Source organism: Dipteris shenzhenensis, chromosome 8 (assembly GCF_047967505.1).
Source record: "Dipteris shenzhenensis isolate YYH24624 ecotype China chromosome 8, Dip_SZ_1.0, whole genome shotgun sequence".
Lineage (NCBI taxonomy): Eukaryota > Viridiplantae > Streptophyta > Polypodiopsida > Gleicheniales > Dipteridaceae > Dipteris > Dipteris shenzhenensis.
The window spans coordinates 55,400,216-55,427,428 of NC_141603.1; the positions used below are offsets into that span (position 1 = coordinate 55,400,216).

Here is a 27,213-nt window from a genome sequence, read left to right on the forward strand (position 1 = left end):
GCTCGCAGAGATCCTCGCGGTGTTTGCAGACTGGCGGTAATTGTGCCAAGTCACCAAAAATTATCAGCATTTTGTGTCTGAATGGCTCATGCAATGTGCCATTAGTGACATTGACGATTTGTCTTACCACGAGATCGAAAGTCATCCTTGTTAGCATGGACATCTCGTCAATGATGATCGCGTTGGCTTCCTTGATTGCGAGGTGTCGCTCATCCGTCTCATGGATGTTCAGTGGGTATTGACTGCTGCGCACAGGGATCTTGAATTGGTAGTGTACAATGGTTGCAATCCCGCTCAGCCGCATCGCAGCCGCCCCTGTTGATGCACAGAGTATTGCCGTTTTGTTTTGCGCTACCAGATGCGAAACATAGTACCGTATCAAGAAGCTTTTGCCGCTACCTGGTGTTCCACAGACAACGTGTAGCCCCGAGCTTGTTGAAGCCAGGCTTTCGAAGACTCTTTGTTGTTCTACTGTCAATGCGGCATTGGCGACGGTGCGAAACTCGGCCATTTTTTGCAACATTCTCGCGCGTGTTGGCCCTTCGACGGTTTGCTGGTCGATGTTAGGCGCTTCCATCGGGCAGTCTCGGATGATCGCAACCTTTTGCAATATCATATTGTTCAACTGGTCCGTGTGGTCAGTCACTAGCAAGTTCCTTTGCGTGTATTCGGTCACATACATCTCGAGGTCCTCGTTGCTCAATATGAGGCCGCGCATTTGGCATTCGACAAAGTAGGATCCAGCTGTGTTGGCAGGTGATATGAGCTCCGTTTCATTCCTGAAGCTGAGTTTTTGCAAGAGCACGTTGTAGAAGTACCCCTCTGGTTGATGTCCAGGGTGGTAGTCAGTGAATCTGACTACTTGCTCACATTTTGCGATCCTGTTGCCGAAGAGGTCAAGACCGACCGTTCCACGTTGCGTTTCCTTGGGCTTTCGTATCACATATTGCCTATGGTAATCGTAGAACGTGCTCTCCTCGATGACGCTCGGTCTCCCGCAGTATATGTCGACCGGGTGCAGGGTGACGTTGTTGTTTCGCGAGACGATGCGTTGTCTTAGAGATGGTGGCGAGGAGTCGACATAGTGAATGGTCTCGCTCCTTGTGATTGTTGGTATCTGCATGCAGTTTAGCGTGGCCTCTGTTGGAGAGGTTGGTTTTGATAGGAGGCTCGCGGCGATGAGTTTCAGCTTTACTTCGTCGAGATGTTGCAACCCCAAACGTGAGGCGTCTTCTGAACGAATGTTCAGTTTGCCCATTGGTTCAGATTTCATCGCGTACTTGAGGAGGTAGTGAGAGATTGAAGAGTTTGTCACCCGCTGTATGTTCATGTGCACACCCCACAACAGTAACACGGAAGGGTGGTAGGGGACGACGTTTTGGTGCTCATGTCCCGGCCGGTAATACAACCAACGTTGCGTCAGAGGGTCAAGGATGGGTTCATATTCTGGCTGTGTTGCGAAAGGGAAGCCGTGCTTGCAACTGTGGTGTGACGGTCCGACGTAGCACGCTTTCCTGCATACGTGCAATTGCTTCTTGAGAACTAGTTCTCGCAGCCTTGTGTTTCGAGGATCCAGGGCCTCGTCCCTGGGGACGTAAGCTGCAATCTCATTTGCAATTCGCTGACGGTCATCATGGTGGACCCACAATATGACATGGGCATGTAGGGAGCCCCTGTTTTGTATCTCACAACGAACGACATGGTGTTGTATTCGGCCAAGCAGACCGTTGGATGAAAGCAAATGCTTGCGCATGAACATGTGGAAGCGTGCGTGGAAAAGTGCCACGCATTCAACAGGACAGTCCTTCCAAGTGAATTGCGCATTATAATGCATTGCGATGCTCTCGATCACATTAATTTCTTGCCACCGTGTATCGGTGACCTCGTCTGCAGTGAATGTCAGAAAGAAATCTGGGAGGCCCCAAGCATCGACCATCGTTATGAGGTCCTTCAGTTGCCGTCGATGCCACGATGGGGACCCCGGCATTATTGATGGCATGCTGTAGCGAAGCACGTGTCTCATTGCGTCTTCATCGGTCGTGGCAGGGTTGGCTTTCCTATATTGGTCGATGTCTCGTTGCAAGCATGTAGAGTTGCTTGAATTGGCAATCATCACTGCCTGTTTTAACTGGAACATGATCAACAGGTACGGCTTGTAGAGCGTGTAGATAGAGAATAAGGTGCATATTCTCATTTTCACATAGTTGCTGAACTGTATGCAGCCATCATAGTAGCCCCATCCGAAAGGGAACAGGAATGGGAACACTGCTGACTCCATGGTTATGTCAACGCACACACTGCCAGCTGCTGCTACTCCATCGACGTGGAATGAAGCGACCCTCTCTGAAAGCATTTCTGTACCCCGTAGCTGTATGGAGGCAAACTCATGCTTGTCCCTTGCATCAAAGGCGCGACGGTTCGCGGGGTCCACCATGTTTTGCAAAAGCAGGAGCTCAGGCTGAGATTCCGCTATTGACATTAACTCGAAGGGAGCTGTCTCATCGTGTAGTTCCAAGATACCTGCAATGGTTTGAGGACTCAAGATGCACATACCCATCTTGATGTCCGCACGCTCTGCTAAAGAATTGTACTTGCGCAATATTGGATTGTTCTCGATGTTGTATGCGAGCACACCTGACAGCTCGTTCGTCACGATTTCTTGAGCTGAGCTTAGTGGGACGTTTCGCCAAGATATCAGAGGATTGTCTAGAAGTGACCTTCGATCGAGTGTGCCACAAGCAATCGCATTTGCAGTCGTGGTAACTGAAATGGATACATCTATGATGCTTAGCAGTTGCGTGTGGAGGTGGTTTGTTTTAAGCAACTGCCGAGAGTACTATGGCATTAACCGCACAATGTATCTGCTCCGCTGGGCATCTCGTGTGCAGCTTTGGCATTTCCAGTAAGTCACTTGCATGCCCATATTCTCGCAGGCATCCAAAAGTATCATGTTTCCGAGTGCGGTGCTGTGGCTTGAGATCCCTATGCCTTGCGAAGAAACGATCCTTTGGTTTGCAGACAGTAGCGTGGTTATGCCACAGACACCGCAGATTTGAAGGCTAGAGAAAATAGCTGCGCAATTACTAACCCATTGCTTGCATCTATCTGCGATGGTCAACCACGATGACGTAGCTGGCCTCAAGGACATCTTTCTTGATGTTATATCAAGTTGAATAGCTCGACCTCTGGCTGCTCTGAGCGTTGACGAATGGTCATGTTCGAAGGAGTTTCCGGTGGTCATTTCTACACCGTGACATGAATCGATGTCTTATGTTTGGGTTTAAACATCTACAGGGATTAATAATAAAAAACATCCGAAACTTTGCTATAATTTCACTCACATGGTTTTGTCTAAACGCAACAGGAAAACCAAAATGGACTGAACATCTATCTTTAGAAGGTGAAAGAATTGATAAAATAACTTGAATCAAGCAAATACATTTTGTTGTGCGTACCTTTAGGAGAAGACACTCGTTTGGAGGCTGCAAACATCTCGAAAACAGAAGTGTTGCAGACATGATTAGTATGTTGGTCGAACCAAGCAAATGTAATGTTTCCTTGCGGAAACAGAATGTGCGAAGAAGTGTGCGTGCTCAAGATGAGGAGTAAAAAAAAAAAACCATACGTAATGTATGGTGGAGAGCTGGCACATGTCTCTCCAAAAATTATATATCATAGGGGAACGTGCCATCCCCCCGTTTCGAATAGTCACCTCCAGTGTTGGAGGTGTAGTGCATTAATGCGGACCAGAGCAATAGACGGTGCAGAAACATTTCAGAATTGAAATGACCGTACATTCTACTTACATGGAGTGTCCTTTGTGACGTCCACAGCTCGACGAGAAGTCGCCTATTTCTTTGCTGGAATGTTGGAATCTGAAAAACAAATATGATTAGTCAATATGCATTCCTCGTGTTTTGCATGAACCAGTTTAAATTAAGGAAAGTTTACATTTTCGGCTTTATTGTTGTGGGAATTAGATCAAGAGACGCACTGTTGAAACAATGAATAGCTGTCATCCACAACATTAGGAACAAGGAGAGGTTGGAATGTCCTTGGTTCGTTAGGAATTCCTTTAGGCAGAAGGATAATTTTGGCAAAGGCATGTTTGCTTATACGATCCGCTCAATCTAAAGATGACGTGCTTTTGAAGCATGCTCTTGCATATTGCAATGAACGCATAGAATCCGTGGCTCCCTTGTGCACAATCCTAGCTCCGTTGTGCACTTCGAGTAAGTTTAGAACGTTGCATTTGTCTTGGGCAACATGTTAAATTTTTTGCCATGGACAGCTTTCAAACCTTTGGGATGGGTGGCTGGTCTAGGTGTCGAATGCTCTATCTACCCCGGAGTGTGAAGCCTTCATAAGATATGCAAAAGCACTTGGGTTTTCACATCAGGGTAGCCTGGGTCCTGCAAGGGGGGAAGCCTTTAGAGACAACAATAGAATCTCAGTGCAGGATGCCATTCTGGCAGAGAACTTATGGAGGTCAGGCTTATCTGAATTATTTAGCGACATCAAAGTGCGAGGCAAAACTGCAATCGGACTAAATTCCAACATAAGGTTCTACAGGTCAGTCAGTTCAATGCTTGAAAGCTATTGACTGCTTTTGTGATTTATCCTCACTCTTTCAATCCAGGATTTCTGACTCCCGACTATGTGACACTAGATACAACGAAGGCCAAAGGTTTGGTCCACATATAGATGAAAGTGTTGACCTTACGGCCTTGGCGCTACTACTGCGAGCAGTCCGAGTTCCCTCGACCCCCACATCAGTATGGAATGAACCAGTTGATTGCTCTGTTCCCTTCTCGGCGATGTATCCAGAAATAGATTACTGCGCCCAAGGGTCCCCCGTAGCGTAGGGGGGAGGGGTTGGCCATTTCCAGGGCGTTGCATCACAGAGACATAAGTATCCGAAACCAGAGGCTTTTTTTCCAGGCTCTATATCGGCAATGCAGGATTTGGAATTCGGAAAAGAAATGTTCATGACTTGGTGAACGAATAAATTGCTGAATCGCTTGAAGTCTAAGCAAGAATTTGGAAAGTCAAGCTCCAACAAGGCAGATGGCTCGTGCCGTAAGGTGTTGGGTTAAGTCCCGCAACGATCCCCAGGAAAGGCTCTATATCGGCAATGCAGGATTTGGAATTCGGAAAAGAAATGTTCATGACTTGGTGAACGAATAAATTGCTGAATCGCTTGAAGTCTAAGCAAGAATTTGGAAAGTCAAGCTCCAACAAGGCAGATGGCTCGTGCCGTAAGGTGTTGGGTTAAGTCCCGCAACGATCCCCAGGAACGGGTTCGATGTACAACTGCATATCCTACCTGCTGCATGGAATTGAAAGAAGTTCGTGATAGCAGAAGATCAACTCACCAAAGTTTCTTGAAAGAGATCACAGATCGCTGCGTATTGTCGCGTTCGAGAAACCTTAAGCTAAAGTCTTGGTTACTTGGCACCAGTTTCAAGTCCTGCTACTTCACTTCTCTCACGGAAAAGAAGACTTTGTTTAGTTTGAAATAGGGACAAGCGGTATGTTTCACCTATATTTAAAGGTGCAGTTGGTTTTTTACTTGGCTTTCAAAGCTTGGCTTTTTACGCAGATGGCTTTTCAAAAGCTTTCAAAGCAAAGCTTTTGGGCTTTCAGAATTTAAATCTAAGGGTGTATATTGTGCCATGTGGAAGCACAGGATTTCAGAATTTGAAAAAACGTTCTAGTGCTGGCCAAGTAAACAGGGCATTGCATTTAGATTATCTCGACCTGTACCTCATGCATTGGCCATTACGATTCAAGAAAGGAGTGCTTTTCCCTCCGGATCCAGATGATATGCTTCCGGTGAACATTAAGGCGACTTGGAGAGTGATGGAAGAATGAGTGCTGAAAGGGCTCACCAAAGCCATAGGTGTCAGCAACTTTTCCTGCAAAAAAATCGAAGACTTGCTAGCATACGCTGAGATTCCTCCAGCAGTAAATCAGGTACATAATTTCTGAATGTCTCAAATCGTTTTGCTCGTTCATTTGGCCCATGCATCTTGCCCAAATTACTCTCTATTTTGCTTACGCTTTTCGATTCTTGAAAGAAATGCAGGTAGAGATGCACCCATTGTGGCAGCAGCAACGATTGAGAGAAACATGCGGCAGAGCAGGTATTCATATCAGTGCCTACTCCCCCTTAGGAGCAGCACTGGCACCTTGGGGTTCCATGAAAGTGTTAGATCAGCCAATTCTCAAGGAGATCGCGGAGAAACATGGCAGGACTCCAGCTCAGGTCTGCTTAATATGGGACTTCATTTCTTATCGATTGTCTGTTTTGACCTGCAATGCCACTTCTTTCTTACAAGGCTACATGTTTTCAGTGCAAGGTGACTCCAAGCTCATGATGTACTTGTGCAATGTCTTAGTTTCATCCTCTAAATGGCATTGATGGATGCTTCCAGGTAGCATTGCGGTGGGGATTGCAGCGGGGAGTTAGTGTTCTACCAAAGAGCTACAACAAAGAAAGAATGATAGAAAACCTTGAGGTCCTAGATTGGCAGCTGACAGATGAGGATTTGCTTAAGATTGGTTCCATCAAACAGCAAAGACTCTTGATTGGGGACTTTTTGTGCAATCCTGGTATAGGCCCAAAGAATGTGGAGGAGTTGTGGGATGGAGAGGTGTGATCAACTCTTTACAACTAGGATTGAGACAAACTCTTTACAACAGAATTGACAAACCCTTTACAACAGAATTGATAAACAATGAAGAGGTGTGATCAACTCTTTTTACAATCGAATTGATAAACAATGGAGAGGTGTGATCAACCCTTTACGATAGAATTGAGACATTTAATGTGTCTTTGTTAAGTTTAAATTGGAAAGTAAAATGACCTCCTGACAATGGTGGACACTAACTAAGTCCTTAGAGAGACCAGAAGAATGAATATAAATATAAAGGCGTGTCTTGATGTGATGTGTTTTCATGAATTTGGACGAGTTCTTGATCATGGGTTTGAGAAAGCAGCTTATGTGCATATTTATGCTAGGAACATATAAATAGACGTATATATGCCTAGGCACAATTGGATTTTAATGTGAACTCCTAAAGTGTATCTATTGTCAAAGAGCTTCGTTTCACTTTCTTATGGTTTGTTTTGAAGTTATTTGCGCAACTAAATTTGTAGGTTATTTTATTGCAGTGATTGGAAAGTTCATTTTGTATGTATTGTGGAAAATTTTTTTTTTTCTTTAAGAAAAGAAAGCAAATATGAAACAAGATTTTGAGAAGGAGATGGAAGTAGAAGGAAAACCTTCCCCTTTGGAACTTGTAGGATCAGAAGGGCGATTAGTATAGTAGATACCACGTCTTGTGGCACGCGATGCTCATTCAATGCCAAAAGAAGAACTTTAGAGGATAATGTAGCAATATGTCCCATCCATGGGTGCATGCCGTAGAGCTTGAAGTAGGAAACATATCACCAAAGGCAGAGGAGGAGTTCCATGGGTGCATGCCATAGGGCTTGAAGTAGGAAACATATCACCAAAGGTAGAGGAGGAGTTCCAATGTAGGAAGATTGGACCCTAGACTCCAAAGAATACCCACCCCGACCTCGACAGAGCTAAGGCAGGAGAGTCATCAAAGTCAACACAAAACCGCAATTACACATCCACACCATGCAGGGAGATTGTAACCAGTCTTGGTTAAAGGCTAATAGCATGGACCTTGCCCAAATGGCTTGGGAACAATGACAAAAGGAGGAAATGATAGAGCTAAGGGAGGAGAGACATCAAAGTCAACACAAAACTGAATTGAAGGCCAAAGAAATACACATCCACACCATGCAAGGAGATTGTAACCAATTTTGGTTAAAGGCTAATAGCATGGACCTTGCCCAAATGGCTTGGGAGCAATGACAAAAGGAGGAAATGCTAGCCCTAAGCCGCCCCATCAAGACCAAATCCATCATCCTCAATGATGATGAGGAACTCCTCACCCATGAAAACAAGATCACAAGCAAGGCCTCTACAAATCACATCGTTGGTTTCAATTTCAATCCCACTGGCCACAAACCAACCATGGAGGCATGAAATCAAATAAAAAATTGACAAGTTGCCAAGATCTGCGAGGTTGCTTACTCTAATTCGGGTATTCTTATGGATGTCACCCTCAGTGTAGCACAAGACTTCAATCAATTAGCAAACGAGCAGATTCATACCCTTGAAATACAATGCGACAATGGGAAGAAGTTGTAAAGGATCTGGATGACAAAGCTAACAAGCTATGGATGTTACTAAATGACTACCAACATCTACCATACGGTAGATATATGCAAAAGGCTAAGGCCCACTTTCATGAGCAGAGTTCCCTCACCAAAGCTGTGAGGATGAGGCTTGAAGCACAGCTGGGGAGAATGTTACACCCCAAGATGCAACCCTCAAAGTTGAAGGATAGGGCACAAATCGAAGAGTGAAGGAATGAAGGAGGAAGCTGGAAATCACTATTACCACCAAACCACTTCCTAGACAAGGTGGGCAAAGGACCAGGCAACTACATTAATTTTGCCAACCCAATGATCAATATTACATTTCAACACCACATTCAAGGTCCATACAACCATAAGGCAACAAAAGGACTTAGCAACCAAGGAGCACGGTGGACTATCAAATTCCCAATCAAGAGGCCTAGGGCAGATGTCATAGTGAATGTTAGGAGACATTTTTACTGTAGTAAAGATGATGGGTGGTAATTGCCACCCGTGTTAGTCTCACGATAGTATATATAGGAGTATAAGTCATGTATTTAGGGCCCATTCTCTAGAGGAAGTCTTGAGTGTGCTTGGAGTGCAAAAGTTGCTACATCTAACTAATTTAGCTAGATAGAATAGCTGTTACATCTAGCCGATTCGGCCATAATAATGGAAATACTAATTTCTAAGCAATTCTCTCTCTTTTGCCTCATTTCATTTTGCACTCATAATATGATGCTCTACATACACTTTGCTCTACACATTCGTATTCATTATGCCTTTGCTTCAAAGGCTAGGTTAGAAATGGAACACTACCCTACCACACAAAATTAAGCAGCCAGGCACAGGGATGAAGAATCAAAACATAGCACAAACGTGTGCACTTCATCTCTAACTATGGATATAATGTCCAAAAATCCTATAATAATTCATTTTCCTTTCTTCTTTTTGATACCCCCTTCCTAGCATCCTTGCTTGAAGTACTGATCATAGCAGACTTGCTTCTATTACCTCATGTGGTGTCCCTTTGCCCTTATGTCCTTCAACAAAGGCTTGATCTACAACCATCAAACCATTGTGGTTCTGCCTAGACTACTTCTCTTGTAGGAGTAAATATACAAGCTCATCAAACATCAATGCATCCTAGCTTCTAGCCATAAAGATCTATGTAGCCATGGCCAAAACACTAATGTGAATCTAGCATAGCATTCAATCTCATGGCACCAATGAAGCATTTGCAATAAACACATCGACATTAGCTAATTGTTCCTTACAAGGATTTTATATTTACATAATCACCATGGTTTAAAGCACTATTAACTTTCATGAATTCACATTAATAAAGGCTAAGATATGAAAATTTTGCAAGTCAACTTTTTTGAATATGTATGATAATGGAATGCTATGTATCTACCAAAACAAAGTAATGATCCCATTAAAGAACTGAATATTCACTTTTTGTGCCATCTTAGAAAAGCAACCTGTGATTTAGTGCACACTTGATATAATCTCACACGCATGTACAAGCCTCCTTGGCTATCCTATGTGAACGAATGTGAGGTATGATGCTCCATCTCATAGACAATGCAATCAAAGCATGTAAATTGGCATCACATCAAGCCATCTCTTTGATATGGAGTATGTGGTGTAATATGTGCAATTGTATGAGTCACTAACACAGATCCTTCTATAGGAGTAGAAGATCATAACCCAAAAGTAGTAGCTACACCTTCATATTGGTATTTATCTGAAATGATATATTTCCCTCACTCTTATTATGTTAACCATAAATTTACCTCATATTATCTTTCCCTCACTCTTATCACGTTAACCACAAATTTACACTGTGAAATTTGACACATAAAAGAAAAAAAAATATTTTATTTTGAAAACCTATGGCTCATTGAGGTTTTTGCCAGCACATGACTCAAGACATTGGACAAAGCTAAAGACAAATCAACATACAAGGCACTATAGAAGATATTGACTACTGTGTTCTAAGGCATGCCATAGAATCATGATAGACTACTAGATATCAAACCAGCTTCACTAGTCAACTCTCATAAAATAATTTCTCTTAGCATCTGCACTCTTAGCTATGAGGTCTTGAAGAATCTGGATGCACCACCAAGCTTCCCTGAACTACCAAAATTGCTCCAATTGGATTGGGTGATCACATGCGAGCCATGCACCATGTGTTGACAGTGAGATATCGTATGCAAATAGCCACAACATCTACCTTGGATAATAATGGTTCTTTTTTTGCCCCTGCCCCCCCACATCCACCCCCCCCTCTGCTGTCAACACAACCGACAAAAAAGAGTATCTAGGGTGCGTTATTTGAATGAGCACATACTAGATGGGCATAATACTTTGCATACATGTGAAGACCACCTACTTTGACTTTCGTGCAAAAAATCATGCCCATAAGATATTATTTGAATGGTCGAAGTTGCCACAACCCCATTGCCATATCTTCCTAATGTGACACTCTCATCACATACACATTATCTGCTTATGTTATCCACTTCACATTTCCCATCCCCACAATTCTCTATGTGTCCTAGTCTTACATCCCCGAGTGCACCCATTTGGTAGCATTGGGGACAGGGCGCATTGTAACTAGAAGTGCTCCCCCTACCATCACAATGTCAACCTCATTTTCAATTGCATGGCATTACAAGGCCTTAAGAAAAGAGGAGCTTCCTCTTCAATTTCTACTAGGAGTTGACAAGGTTCTTGTGGTTGGGAACAATAAGAGCTCAAAGTAAGGACTTTCATTGCTAACATTGTGCCAAAACATGAGGATGTACTTTATGGATGACAATTTCAAATTGGGCATTGTTGAAACGTCACAATGGATTAATGTTTGTTGAGGTATTAACACCTATGGAAGCTAATCTGAATGGTATGTTTTTCAAGCATTAATAGAAGGTTCTAATTCAAAACAAGTTTGGCATAGAATGTGTTGTCTTTATGTCAACATTGACTTAGGTAGTAAAGAATGTGTGTGTAGAGTAGCGGCCAAGCTCTGCTTATACTTGCATAAGGTGTACTTTCATAAGGCTAGGAATAAATCCCTCTTAGAAATCCAACTTGCATGTTCTTTATGTAAGTTCTATATGCAACTCCTACATGCAAGTTCTACATGCAACTCCTGTTGAGATATTGAGATCCACTCGTGACATGCCAGGGTGACCGTTGTGCATTTATGTCACCGACTTGTTAGCTGCAGATGTAGTTGGTACACTGCCCAGGAATAATAGTTGGATGACAGCCTTATGTACTCTAGTTCGTGGCTCAGTTAGTATGCCACCTTAGTTAGCTGAGTTTGGTTTGAGACCCACATATAGGGTTCTTCTATTTCCTTGTACTAGAGTTCTTTTGTCTTTCACAACTAAGAAGAGGAAAACTATTTTCAGCCTCCACCTTTGTGTGTATTCCCCCATTGTGTATGTGAGAAAGCCGCAAGTGAGACTCCTTCCTTCTCTCCCACTACCTTCACATGGTATCAGAGCCTGGTTCGTGGTAAGGAGCTCAAGAAAGGAAACCAAGTTCGCGGTGTCCTGGTAAGAGGACCAGTGTTGCTTTCCTTTTTCAAGTTTGGGAGCAAATCTTTGCAGGTAGCACAGCCGGAAAGTGCAAGAGTGCATTGTCTCAGATTGAGATGCCCTTCATGGTGTGGTGAGAGGGTAGTATATGCTGCGGGTAAGGGCAAAGCCCTTGATGACTTTACTTTTCTGATTCGAGGTCATTTCGGGCCCGTTTTGGAGGTGGAAGTTCTCCGCAAGCACTGAGAAAAAGGCCCTGTTTTTGCTGTGCGACCACTGCTCTGTAGGTCGGTGAAAAGTTGCTGTAAAAATTGCATCATATGCCTGTGCGCAGAGATATTGGGAGTTACAGAATCATCCTTATTGCCTGTTGATGCAAAATCATCACTAGGAAGTGACTGTGTGGTCAAATACCACTTTTGTCAGTTTTGCAGATTTGCCCTTGTGAGGTGGAAGCTGTGTTTTTTGCAGTGACAGAATATTTTGCAGTGTTTTGTAATGGCGTCTGATTCTCTTTCACAGATTGTCACTGAAAAGCTTGACAAGAACAACTTCCAAGCATGGAAGTTTAGAATGACGAATTTCCTTATGGGAAAAGGCTATTAGGAGTTCATTACAGGAAATGAAGAAGAACCAGTTCTTCCTAATGTTCCCAATCAACAGAAAATGTAGGCGTTTAAAGGATGGCATGAGAGAGCCAGAAAAGCTATGTACTGGTTGTCTATCAGTATTTCAGATTCTATGATTGTGCATATTCAGGATGCAAGTATGCCAAAGGAGGCATGGGATACTTTGGCAAAAATGTACAGCACAAATACGCAAGCCAGGAAAATGCAGCTCGAGCAGGAGTTGCACAATGTGCAGAAAGAAAATATGAGCATCAATGACTACCACATGAAGGTGAAGAAAATTGCAGATGCACTTGCTTCCATTGGGTTGCCAGTGGAAGATGATGATTTAGTTTCTGTGACCTTGAATGGTCTAGGAAAGGATTATGCACAGTTTTGGACATCCATTGCCATCCGTGAAAAATTTCCCGATTCTGAGGAGTTGTTTGCTCTTCTAATTTCTGAAGAGCAGAGAAATGGTGGTGCATGAGGAACTTCAAAAGAAACTATCTTCTACTCAAATGCTGGAAGAGGTAGAGGCAGAGGTAGAGCAAGCTGATTTGGAGGCCGTGGTAGAAATCAGAATATGCAGCAAACTCAAGAAAACCAGTCCTATGGAGGAGGACGTGGTAACTCTAGAGGAAGGGGGAGCCAAAGAGGTCGTGGTGGATGGAAGAGAGGCCAAAATGCAAATAGCAATGTTGAATGCTACTACTGTGGTAAAATGGGTCATATGGCTAAAGACTGCTATAAAAAGCAGAATGACATCATGAATGGAAAATTGCAGCAAGGAAATTATGCATCTTCTTGTAGACAGGGTGATGACAGAAATGAGCATCTGTTTATGGTGCAGCACATGACCAATTCTGTGACGAGTGTAGAAGAAAGCAATGATGTGTGGTATGTTAACTCAGGTGCATCAAACCACATGACAGGTCATGCAGAATGGATGCAGGATGCAAGGAAAATGGAAAGACTAGGATTTGTGGAGACTGGTGATGATACTGCACATCCTATTGTGCAGATTGGTAAAATTCCTTTGTCTATGCAGGATGGGAAAAAGAAATACCTGTTTGATGTATTTCATGTCCCGAATATCACCAAGAACCTAGTTTCTGTTGGTCAAATGGTTGAGCAGGGCTTGCAGGTCAGATTTAATCCTCATGGATGCTTTGTTGAGGATATGAAAAATAACGGTCGCTTGATAGCAAAAGGAAAGAAAAAGGGCAGGATGTTTACGTTGGATGCGAACATGCCTGAATTGAGTGCAACAATGTTTGCACATGGGACCAGTGTAGTTGCAGATATTGATATCTGGCATAAACGCATTGGTCATGTTGATGTACAATGACTTAAATCAATGCAGGCCCAAAATATTATTGCAGGATTGCCAAAATTCAAGGTTGCAGAAATGCATAAGTTCAGTGAAGCCTGTCAATTTGGAAAATAGGCAAGGAAACCATTTCCTAGACATGTTCAAGAGAGTAAGAAGCCATTGGAATTAATCCCCTCTGATGTGTGGACTACTAAAGATGCATCTATTGGAGGTTGTCATTATTTTGTCACTTTTATTGATGACTACAGCAGAAAAGTTTGGGTGTATTTTATGAAAAAGAAAAGTGAATTGTTTGGGCATTTTAAAGCTTTTAAAGCTATGGTTGAAAGAGAAACAGGCCTACAAATAAAATGCCTAAGGTCAGATGGAGGGGGAGAGTACCTCTTAAATGAGTTTGCAAGGTTCCTACAAGAGCATGGCATAAAGCAGCAATATTCATGTAGTCATATCCCACAACAAAATGGACTTGCAGAAAGGAAAAACAGGCATATTGGAGAGGTATCTCGGGCCATGCTAAATGAAAAAGACCTACCAGATTATTATTGGGCTGAAGCAGTTGCTACAGCAGTCTACATAATGAACAGGACTCCCACTACAGCAATACATGGCATGACGCCAAAGGAGATGTATACTGGTATAAAACTAGATATTTCTCATTTGAAAAATTTTGGTTGCATTGCCTATGTTGATGTGCTAGATGAGTTGAGGTCCAAGTTGGATCCAAAAGCTGAGAAGTGCATCTTTATTGGTTATTCTCTGCAGCAGAAAGGGTATAGATGCTATAACCCTTCTACTCGTAAGTTTACAGTGAGCAGAGATGTCTTTTATGAGATGAGCAGCTGGTATAAGCCAGTAAATGTGATTGATGATGTAGATGCACAAAATGGTAATGCTGCAAAGAATTCAAAATAGCAATCACAAAATATTAGTGGACCTGGAGTGTCCTCTAGCAGTGGTTCGCATACTTCGCCATGGACAGGCAAGATGAGATCAGGAGAATCTCCTCAAAGCAATGCAGAGAGTGATATGAAGTATCACGAAAAGGATAAGAGAAGGTAGATCAGCCCATGTTTGATGTGAATGCAGGTCACTCTTATGTGGATGGTGAATCCAATGGCTTAGAACAAAGCATTGATGATGAGTTGGGTATTCCTTCTGTTGTTACACCTAGAGTAAGGAAGACCATGGATGTTTTGAGAGCACCTGGAAGTGAGCCTATTTTGCACAAGTCTACCAGAGGTAGGTATCCTGTGGATAGGCTGAATCATGATGGATTTACAGTGATTCACTATGCCTATATGGTCAAAGTGATACAAGAACTAGAACCCACTTCTTTTGAGCAAGCCATGGGAAAAGAAAAATGGGAGAAATCCATGGATGAAGAAATGGATGCCTTGGAAGCTACATGGGAATTGGTGCCTTTGCCTAAAGACAAGAATGCAATTGGTTGTAAGTGGGTTTATAAAGTGAAGCACAATGCAGATGGTTCTGTGGACAGATACAAGGCAAGATTAGTTGTCAAGGGGTATGCACAGACATATGGCATTGATTATGAAGAAACATTCAGTCCGGTCGCAAGGATGGCAACCATAAGAGCAGTCATTGCTATGGCTGCATCAAAGGGATGGTCTTTACATCAGATTGATGTAAAGAATGCCTTCTTGCATGGTGATTTGCAAGAAGAGGTCTTTATGGAGCAGCCACTAGGTTATGTTCATGCTGTTCGTCTTGAGTTTGTTTGCAGGTTGAAGAAAGCCTTGTATGGCTTGAAGCAAGCACCTAGAGCATGGTCTGACAAGATAGGACAATATCTTGTCCTATTGGCTTTCAGATTTCCAAGGCAGATTGCTCCTTTTATGTGAGAAAAACAGAGAAAGGTATTATGCTGCTTGTCATTTATGTTGATGATTTGATCATCACAGGTGATAGTGATGAAGATATCCTTTATGTGAAAATGCTATTGAAGCAGAAGTTTGAGATGAAGGATTTGGGAGAGCTGCGTTATTTCTTGGGCATTGAGGTGATTAGATCACCAAGTGGGATATGGCTCTTGCAGAGGTAGTATGGATTGGACATGCTATCCAAATATGGGATGATAGGGTGTAAGCCTATTTCAGTTCCTTTGGAGCAAAATGTGAAGCTGAGCGCAGATGCAGGTGAGATTCTGGAAGACCCTACTATGTACAGACGCATAGTAGGAAGTTTGATTTATATGACTATTACCAGGCCAGATTTGAGCTATGCTGTTGGATTGGTAAGTCAGTTTATGTAGGCTCTAAGGAAACCGCATTTGGATGCGGCTAGACGCATACTTAGGTATGTGGTCCACATTGCAGTATGGACTATTTTATGAGACTGGGGTTCAGATATGCTGATTAGGCTGGTAGTATTTCTGATAGACGATCTACCAGTGGATGTGTTCTCTTTTGGGAGTGCTGCAGTCACTTGGAGTAGTAAGAAATAGCCTACAGTTGCCTTGTTGAGCACAGATGCTAAGTATAGGGGTGCAGCAATTGCTGCATGTGAGGTAGCTTGGTTACATAAGCTACTTTATGATATGCATCAGTCTACAGATGGTCCAGTTATCATTTATTGTGACAACATGAGCAGAATACACTTGGCAAATAACCCAGGAATAATAGCTGGATGACAGCTATCCTTATGTACTCTAGTTCGTGGCTCAGTTAGTATGCCACCTTAGTTAGCTGAGTTTGGTTTGAGACCCACATATAGGGTTCTTCTATTTCCTTGTACTAGAGTTCTTTTGGCTTTCACAACTAAGAAGAGGAAAACTGTTTTCAGCCTCCACCTTTGTGTGTATTCCCCCATTGTGTATGTGAGAAAGCCACAAGTGAGACTCCTTCCTTCTCTCCCACTATCTTCACAACTCGTACATGCGAGTTCTACATGCAACTTCTACATGCAACTCCTACATGCAAGTCCTACATGCATGTTCTACATGCGAGTTCTACATGCAACTCCTACATGCAATATGCAACATGCGAGTTCTACATGTAACTCCTACATGCAACTTCTACATGTAGAGAGAGAATGTCTTACAATTCCTACATGCAGAGAGAGAAGCTCTCCAACTTGTATAAATATCCCATAATGGAATGAAGCCCACACTCTTTGGGGCATTATGTTGAGTTCTACTTTAGTATTCCAAGCAATTATCTCAAGTGTCCATGCTTCCTTGCACTCCACGTCCAAAAGCATGTCCTAACCTTGCAACTCCTCCTCGCCTCTCCTCCAACCTTGCAACCCATCCTCTCCCTCTCCTCCTCCCTCCTCCTGCTCCTCCTCCCTCCTCTCTCTTCTTTCACCCATGCTCTTACACCTTTCTTTCCAACTCCTATGCTCCCCTTGAACCCTTAGTTCCTCAACCCTTAACCTCCATGATCTACGAGGGAGATGAGTTCTCCACCATGTACTCTACCCTGAACCTTGGATCCTCCTTCTAACCTTGGAACCTCCTTCTAAACCTTGGAACCTCCTTCTAAACCTAGAACCTCCTTCTAAACCTTGGAACCTCCTTCTAACCCTTAAACTCCTACTAAACCCTACAACCCCCAATGAAGGCGAAAGCTTTCATTACCTCAATCATGATGATACATGTTCCTTTTACACATGCATGCACTATGTTTGCTTACCACACTTAAGCCTATGTCTCTCATCAGAATATGACTCGAGGTCCTAAGCTACATGTATACTACAAATGACAACCCCGATATATCTGTAGGTGACAAAAAGCCTCGGAACCCTGCATACTGAGAAAACCTTGCTCTTCCTGCGGAAGCCGTCGGAAAGAGCAAACATTTGGTGCCGCTGCTGGGGAGACTAGCATCTCAAGTAACGAAAAAACATACGTAGGTCTGTGTAAAAAACAAACTACTTCGAACTTTCATGAACATATCACTCAAAAGCTAAGAGAGCTAAAATTTTTCCAACTCAAGTAAATAAAAATAAAAAATAAAAAAATAATTCCTAGTTGAAACTCTTCATTATTGGTTTAGGAAAATGCATGTTTTCTAGAAAAATAGCACCTTAAAAATTAAATCAAACCATGTGATGGTTGTCAAAGTGTAGAGCTTGAAATTCGGAACATTTTTCCTTATTACGGAAGCACATTTTGACACAACCACCAAAAGTTATGGTCAATCAATGATTAAAGGTTTTAAATGCCATAACCCAAAAGAAAAATTAAAACCACCTCCCTAGTCAAACGTGGACAAATTCAAAGCTGCACATGTATTTGACTACTCAAACGTGGACAAATTCAAAGGTGCAATGTGTTTGACTAAATCCACAACTCCCCCTCCTTCCCTATAAAAGTGCACCCATCCCTCTCATACTTTTTCTTTCACATCTTGCTTCCATCCTCTTCCCCATTCTGAGCCTTATGCAAGACACTCCTCCCTCTCCATCGACCACCACCCTACTCCTATCCTCACATGGTGAGTTACTTTGAGCCCATCTCATGGCGATAACCTAGCCATCCACCCACTGTCCATTTGTCCTCAACAATCCTGTTACATTGAGAAAGACTTGGAGAGTGTTCAAGTGACCATCTCTTCCTCCCTTTGGATTTCCGTCAAAGTTTTCCGTCCGTCAAGGTTTTTTCCCCCCTCCCCCTCCACCCCCGCTTCCACCACCACCCCCTCCCCCTCCACCACCATTCCCTCCAGCCCCCACCCCCTCCACCCTCCACCCCCTCTCCACCCCCCTCCACCCCCCACCCCCCTCCACCACCACCCCACCCCCCTCCACCCCCCCCCCTCTCCACCCCCGGTCCATCTCCACCCCTCCACCACCACCCGCTTCTCCCCCCCCTCCACCCCCCCTCCATGTCCTACCCCCCCCCTTCCATCTCCACCTCGACCCCCTCCTTCCATCTCCTCCACCCACCCCCCTTTCCCCCAGTCCCCTCCTCCATCTCCACCCCCCCCTCCCTTCCATCTACTCTACCCCCCCCCCCCCCTCCATCTCCACACCCCCCTCCTTTCCATCTCCTCCACCCACCCACCCCTGCCCCTCCATCTCCATCCCCCCCCCCCTTCAATCTCCTCCACCCCCCCCCCCTCTCTCTCTCTCTCTCTCTCTCTCTCTCTCTCTCTCTCTCTCTCTACCCCCCCTCTCTCTTCTACCCCCCACTCTTCTCTCTCTCTCTATTCCCCCCTCTCTCTTCTACCCACCCCTCTTCTGTCTCTCTCTCTCTCTCTCTCTCTTTCCACCCCCTTCCTCTTCTCTCTCTCTTCTACCTCACTCCCTCTTCTCTCTCTCTCTACCCCCTCCCTCTTCTCTCTCTCTCTCTCTCTCTCTCTCCCCCCCCCCTTGCCATCCATTCCACTCCTTACCCTAAATCTAACCAAGGGCTCTTTAGCCCATCTTTAAAGTAAGGGCTTATAAGCCCTTACTGTAGGCTCACATGACGCTCGCCACAACGGTGGTAGTGTGACATCGGCAGTAGTTAGTAGACTAACTCTAGTTAGTGGAAGTAGTTAGGTTAGTTAAAGTAAGTGCCTAGTTATAATAATTGGGTAGTTAGGGTTATAGGCTAGTTAGACTAACTAGAATTAACTTGGTTCAAATCCCTCAGTTGGACTTAAAGTGCATTCACACCAACCTTAAGACCAAGCCCCCCCTCGCCCCCAAAAAGGCCAATTTTAACCCTACTTCAACACTTCGTATTGCACCTATTTGGACCTAAATTGGGCCCCGTTTGAACCAAAATTTCACACACGAGAACACCACGCTACGTGGAATTTTTCCAACCCATTGCAAAACATTTTGGCATCCCTAGCACTCGCTCATTCGCGCCCTTGTGTGGGCCATGTTTTGCACTAATTCGCTCATATCTTTATGCCATGACCTTTGATTGATGATCCATCTGCACTGGCACATTTTCCTACACACATGGGACAATCTTAGGCACATTATTAACACGATGATACCTACAACACTAACACACTCCAATCCTCCAAATAAAACAACATCAACACCCGCACTTGTAACAGAGACACCCTTTGCAACTCTCACCTAATCTGCATGCAGCTATGCTCCAACCAATGCCTTCGACTCCAACGCTTGCCAAATCTGCATACAACTTCATTGTAACCACCACCTTTGACAATCCTCTACCTTGATACCCCCCCTGAAATTCAAAAAATCCATTTAACTCCTCCATGCCACAACATGGCCGAACGCCATCACGAACAATGATGCAGATATTGCCCTCGCACAAAAATAGAAGTATCCAATGATTTGTATTGAGGGCATAAACCATTCAAGGTAATAGACACCAAATCATCATCTTCCTTATTACGATTTATGGAGGCTAAGTCTTCTGCAATTTGCCTTATCTCAGCCACATAGTTCATGATTGTTCTATTTCCTCTCCATATTTTGTGGAGCCACTACTTGAGGTGAATTTTCCTTGTCTCCATACTTGTACCATATAATTTGTGAATGATATACCAAGCTTCTTTGGGCACACTAGCCTTCTTGATGTGAGGGATGAGTGCATAAAAAATGCATAAAGATATCCAATGCAATTTTTTTCTTGATTTTTCCACCCATGTTTTATACTCCAATTTCAACTCATCTGATGGCTCATGCCATGGCAACTCCGGGCTTTCATCTTCACCCGTTCAAACCCCAACCATCTTTTCTCATGAGAAAATTTTACATTCTATAAGACCACGCACTATAATTATCCTTGGTCAAATTTTCACCCACTATTTGGGTTACTTGAGTGGTCTCACCCATGCTTGATTGACAATACTTTCTTCCAAATGCAACTTAGTAAGTCTCAAATCAATGGCGCTTTTCTATTTTTTCTGAGCACACACACTTCAAGTGAGGTAAATGGCATCAAGATTTGAGAATTCACCCTCTTTTCAAGTGCTTGCACTTGTTCAAATTTTAGGCATCCAAGAGCATCGAATTTGAAAACTAATCAGTCCACTTTTGGGCATCAATACGAGCATATATCGATGCACTTATGGCATTTTCCACTTTTTGTGAATGAGTGTATTTTTGCATCAAATGGCCAACAAATGCCTTCCAAACTTGCTCTTGCAATAACTTGCCAAACTAAAAATGTATCCCAATATTTTGGGCATCAAACACATCTGATTCCGGGCATGTGCATCCTCCAATTCAAATTTACAGGGGAAAAATTTCATTAAAAGTGCACAAATGCATCAGCACTTCATCAACCAAGCATGTAACCTCCAGTATCAACTCTTTTCTGCCCCAAACATGTAATTTTCTTATTTTGGCATGCAATTCGTGCAACAAACGCTATTCCAAATGGAAATCCCTTCCACCCTGCTACCCATGGGTACTGTGCCAATCCTTTGCACAACAAAATTGAGAGAGAAACACCGTATTATTAATGTTGGCAAAATCCCAATTCCCATTTTTTTTAAAATCCCAAAAATCAAAGGCATTTTGGTTGTTTTGAAAGGAAATTAATATGAAAAATCATATATTCGAAGATTTATTTGAGTTTTTATTTGGCTAAATATTATATCATTCCATTGAAACATTGACAATATTATATCATTCTATTCAAACATCAAAGACATTTTGTTTGATTTGGGAATGAATTCAATAGAAAAATCTTATATTCAAAGATGTATTTTAGTTTTTATTTGGCTAAATATTACATCATTCCATTGAAATATTCTAGACATGCTCATATAATTACCATGCATTGTGAACCCAAACATTGTGAATTTTCTCAAGAAGAATATAGTATTAAGCAACACTTTTGATATTCAAGTGATTCATTGATCTTAAAGCATATGGCATGGAAGTTAAATTGGGAGCACACCAACAACATGACAATGGTCTTACATCTTAAAACTCATACTCACAAAACAACTCCTCTCCTACCTGGATATCTCTAAGAGAGTATACAATAATAAACCCTAACATATAAATATGTAAAACATCCCGTTTGTCTTGAATCCAAGGTGGTACTCTAGGGTCATATACATACATAACATTTGTTCTATCCTTACAATGAACAGAGCTATTGATGTATCTAGCTACATTCCCATACAACACATCTCCCATGATGTATTGCATATCCTCTTTTGGTGTAACATTTGGATTGCCAAGGAGGCCATAGGTCCTAAACCTTGGAAGATAAGAGAAAAGAGTAATCCAACTATTGTAATCATACTTTGGGCCATTGTATATCAAAAGGTCTTTCTTTGCTTTGACATCCATATGTACAAACATGCCATAACCTGCTCCTTCCATCGATGATGTCTTCACTTTAAATTGAACATCATTGAGCTTGAATGCAGAAGCAATTGGTATCGGTAGATTTTGATCCCACAAGCGATTCAACTTAGAATCAAAGTGAAGAATTATTTTATTCTTCACTTCTTCTGGCAAGTCATCAAACCCTGCGCATAAAAGAAGAAGAATGATGAGTTATTGAATAGTTACACACAAATAAGTAGAAGTAAAGGAAATTACAAAAATGATGCATCACAAAAAAAAATTTAATCTGAGTAATTACCATTCTCAAAGCTTTATTGCATGTTTAATCCAAGTGAAGCTTGTAGTCTTGTTATGTACCCCTTTGGCAAAAGTTCCAGTGATATACGGTTGATCATAACCCAATTTCAGGGCATATAAACAAGCTTGCATATTACTCAAAGAATTTGGTTGCTTTATCTAACTACAAGTAATTTCTTTGTTCTCACAGATGGAGAACATTGAATGTGTTCCATTGACTCATCTGATTTTTTTCTGTGTGGTATTTCTATATGTAGGGGATTTCCATCTATGTCATGGCATGCAAAAGTATCAAGTTATGAAGTTAGGATTCAATGGATGTTGTCCATGCTTACATTTAAAAATGTTATCTTAAATCTACATCATATTTTCTTATTCACATTTTCAATGGTAATCTAACTTTTTTTGTGTATTAGTTTATATCTCCAATCTTCACAAGAGTCTCATCTTCAATTTATATTTTTTAATTTCAAAAGGCATTGATCATAACCAAATGCAAATTCCATACCCAAATCTAATATCAAATCTATATAGATATCACATAAAACTATGAAGATGTCTAATAAAAAATGGATTCCTTGTTACATTTCTAAATAGAAGATCACTTTTAAAACCAATTTCAGCATCTCATAGTCCACCAAGTGAGAGTTGTCAAGATCAATTATAAAATCAATTATAATCTTTCATCTCACTCTCATTCTCTATTGTGTGGGCAGTCATAAGATCGGTTCTAAAACCGATCTTAGCCTCTCATCCTTTACTGGGGTTGAAATCCAATATCGGACATAAAACCAATCATATCCTCTCATTGTTGGTAGGGGATGATGGACTAAGTTCAATAATAGTTCTTAGTTACATAATAATATATTACTTGCAAAATTTACATGAACAATTCAATATGAAAGACTTATTTAGTTTCAAAGATGCACTACAATCCAAAATTCAAATTTAGATAAATGCCTCTGAAATCGAAGAAGATTTATGACTTTTGACCTACTTTGGGTGCAAGTGTCTATTGGGCCATTTTCTCAAGACCCTCAAGGGTTTGTTGGTCATGTACACCCATCTGTGCTACTAATTGCTGCTCAGTTGAAGTCTGCATTTCTCCACCCTGTGATTCCTCTTAGTTTTCTATAGTTTCATCCTCTAGGTTTGCCCATACTCTCAATTCTTTAGATGTGGAGATTAGATTTGAGCACCTGCCATTCACTTTTCAATGTCATCTTGACTTCCGATGACAAATGCAAGCGCCTTTCTCTTTAGCTTCAATGACTCTATGGTAGCAACTCCCTCTGTGAATGCATCCACAACACATTGATCTGGCTGACAGAAGTACTGAATGAAAGATGAGATAAAGTTTGCATTCTGCATGTGATGGGGAGCTTCATCTTGATCATTGTCTTCACCGTCCTCGAAATCCTCATCAAATAAGCCAAAACTTAAAGATGGTTGGGTTGAATTCTCCTTTAATTGATTTATCATTACATCACAAAATCCTTTGCAAATGACACGAGAAAAAACCAAATCTCCCAGGGCATCTCTAAACAAAGCACCTTTTGAAGACTCTTTGTCATATGCACCCACCTGATACTTGAATTGCAAGTCTAGGCCTTGGATTGCTTCTAACAAATATGAACCATTTTTTATCGAAACAAAGGCGAGTAATCCATAATTAGGTTCTTCGTGTGTTTTTTGATTTAGCATTCTAAGGAATTTGTCAAAGAGAGACACGTTCTAGTCTTGCTCTAGAGGTGCTTGTGTATGAAGATCAATTACTCCAATTCTTGCTCATCTCCTCGATCGATACCCCACCCTTTTGATTTGGTAAATTTCCCTTAACATATCTATGCATGATTTCCATCCATCCTTGGAAGAGATCATCTGAACATATAATCATATGAATATCTTTTTGGTTGAAACTCTTTGCAAAAGACAAATGCACAGTATCAATAATAAAGTCCTGCATAACAACAATATAGCATATATGACACACTATTCTCAAGATTAATTTTAAAACCAAGCTTACACAAGAAAGAGAGAAGGAAAAACAACATAGAATGACACTCTTTTTTTTAAAGAATGGTTTCAAAACCAATCTTCTATCATCAATGAAGAATATCACAAATATAGCAACTTTCAAAAATAGAATGATAGAAGAAATGCTTACATCCCATTCTTTTCGTGATTTATGTCCTTTAGTAGCTCTCACTTTCAGCTTCTCTAGTCTCCCAAATGTGACCCATTGACTCCGTAGTAGTTGCTTTAGTTGTTCTACATAAGGCACATCCTTCATGTTCTTCTGAAGTTCCTCATTTGCTATTCGCAAAATTATCTGACAAATATGCTTTAGACAATTCAATACTATTCTTGTGGTTCTTTTTGCATAAACACATTTGATTTGTTGGACTGATGGAAACAATTACAAAATAATGGCTGCTTTAATTGAGTGCTGCCTTGAAAATACCCAATAAGAGTCTGTGTATATGTGTTTAGATGACACATTGTGTGGATAAAAAAGAAAAAATGTTTTTCACTTGTTGCAACCTGATGGGTAGGTGCATAGCTATCTACATAGCTAGTTAGTGGTGGCTTCGGGCTGTGGACACCCGCATGACAGACTCCACATTGATGATATATTGTCTTGAGATGGTATACTTCTACAGGGACTTTTAGGAGATGATGGAAAGCAATGTAGGTGCACCAGACACAATCCAGAGCATGGTAACCAAAGGGTGATGGTGTTTTGTTGAGGGATGACATGTACTCTTCATGATTGTCCTATGTATAATGTGAAGCACAATGTGGATGGTTCTGTGAATAGATACAGGGCAAGATTAGTTGTCAAGGGGTATGCACAGACATATGGCATTGATTATGAAGAAACATTCAGTCTAGTTGCAAGGATGGCAACCGTAAGAGTAGTCATTGCTATGGCTGCATCAAAGGGATGGTCTTTACATCAGATGGATGTAAATAATGCTTTGTTGCATGGTGATTTGCAAGAAGAGGTCTATATGGAGCAGCCACCAGGTTATGTGCATGTTGTTCATCCTGAGTTTGTTTGCAAGTTGAAGAAAGCCTTGTATGGCTTGAAGCAAGCACCCAGAGCATGGTTTGACAAGATAGGATAGTATCTTGTTACTATTGGCTTTCAGATTTCCAAGGCAGATTTCTCACTTTATGTGAGAAAAATAGAGAAAGGTATTCTGGTGCTTGTCATTTATGTTGATGATTTGATCCTCACAGATGATAGTGATGAAGATATCCTTCATGTGAAAATGCTATTGAAGCATAAGTTTGAGATCAAGGATTTGGGAGAGGTGCGTTACTTCTTGGGCATTGAGGTGATTAGATCCACAAGTGGGATATGGCTCTTGCAGAGGCAGTATGGATTGGACATGTTGTCGAAATATGGGATGACAGGCTGTAAGCCTATTTCAATTCCTTTGGAGTAGAATGTGAAGATGTTGACTCTGTGCCAACATGAACTTATGTAGAAAGAGAATGTGTTACAACTTTGTGATACAACTTTGTGTTACAACTTTTACATATGACTTCTACCTGTAGAAAGAGAATGTGTTACAACTTTGTGATATAACTTTGTGTTACAACTTCTACATGTAGAAAGAGAATGTGTTACAACTTTGTGTTACAACTTCTACATGTAGAAAGAGAATGCGTAACAACTTTGTGTTACAATTCCTACATGCAGAGAGAGAAGCTCTCCAACTTGTATAAATACCCCATAATGGAATGAAGCCCACACTCTTTGGGGCATTGTGTTGAGTCTACTTTGGTATTCCAAGCATTTGTCTCAAGTGTCCATGCTTCCTTGCCCTTCACGTCCAAAAGCATGTCCTAACCTTGCAACTCCTCCTCCCCTCTCCTCCAACCTTGCAACCCACCCTCTCCCTCTCCTCCTCCCTCCTCCTCCTCCCTCCTCCTCCTCCTCCTCCCTCCTCCTCCTCCTCTCTCCTCCTCCTCCCTCCTCCTCCTCTCTCCTCTCTCTTCTTTCCCCCATGCTCTTACACCTTCTTTATCTCCCACTCCTATCCTCCCCCTAAACCCTTTGTTCCTCATCCCTTAAACTCCATGATCTATGAGGGAGACGAGTTATCCACCATGTACTCTACCCTGAACCTTAGAATCTCCTTCTAACCCTAGACTCCTAAACCCTGGAACCTCCTTCTAAACCCTGGAACTCCTTCTGAACCTTGGAACCTCCTTCTAACCCTGGAACCTCCTTCTGAACCTTGGATCCTCCTTCTAACCCTAGACTCCTTCTAAACCCTAGAACCTCCTTCTAAACCTTGGAACTCTTAAATCTTGGAACCTCTTTCTAACCCTGGAACCTCCTTTTGGACCCTGGAACCTCCTTCTGAACCTTGGAACCTCCTAACCCTTAAACTTCTTCTAAACCCTATAACCCCTAATGAAGGCGAAAGCCTTCATTACCTCAATCATGATGATACACGTTCCTTTTACACATGCATGCGCTTTGTTTGCTTACCACACTTAAGCTTTTCCTCTCACCGGAACACGACTCGAGGTCCTAAGCTACATGTATACTACAACGACAACCCCAATAATTGTAGGTGACAAAAAGCCTCGGAACCCTACATACTGAGAATACCCAGCTCTTCCTACGAAAGCAGTAGGAAAGAGCCAACATTTGGCACCATTGCTGGGGAGACTAGCGTCTCAAGTAACGAGTAAACATGTGCAGGTATGTGTAAAAAACAAACTATTTCGAACTTTCACAAACATAACACTCAAGGGAAAGGAGAGTAAAATGTTTTTCCCATTTCTAGCCAAACATATCTACCCCAAGCATCAACCTTGGGTTAATACCTTAAGAAATTTTCTTTATTTCTTAAATAGAAGCCACATGATAAACAATCAGGCTAGGTAGTGGACACGAATGCATAGAGCTTGCAATTTTTCTCATTTTACCTT

The 27,213-nt window shown here is 42.0% G+C and overlaps 1 protein-coding gene across 2 annotated transcripts; it reads left to right on the forward strand.

Moving 5' to 3' along the window:
* The first annotated feature begins 5,780 nt into the window (after window positions 1-5,780).
* Window positions 5,781-6,966, forward strand: LOC147899698 (NADPH-dependent aldo-keto reductase, chloroplastic-like). Of its 2 annotated transcripts, none has more exons than XR_015541452.1 (4): window positions 5,781-5,976; window positions 6,089-6,268; window positions 6,438-6,748; window positions 6,794-6,966. XR_015541452.1 is itself a non-coding variant. In XM_087378565.1 (4 exons), the coding sequence occupies exons 2-4, from the start codon at window positions 6,095-6,097 to the stop codon at window positions 6,797-6,799; spliced, it is 399 nt and encodes a 132-aa protein (XP_087234691.1). In that variant the 5' UTR covers window positions 5,781-5,976; window positions 6,089-6,094; the 3' UTR covers window positions 6,800-6,966. The 2 variants fall into 2 exon arrangements, 1 of the variants encoding a protein (XP_087234691.1); XM_087378565.1 differs by having other exon boundaries at window positions 6,438-6,656.
* Window positions 6,967-27,213: the final 20,247 nt, after the last annotated feature.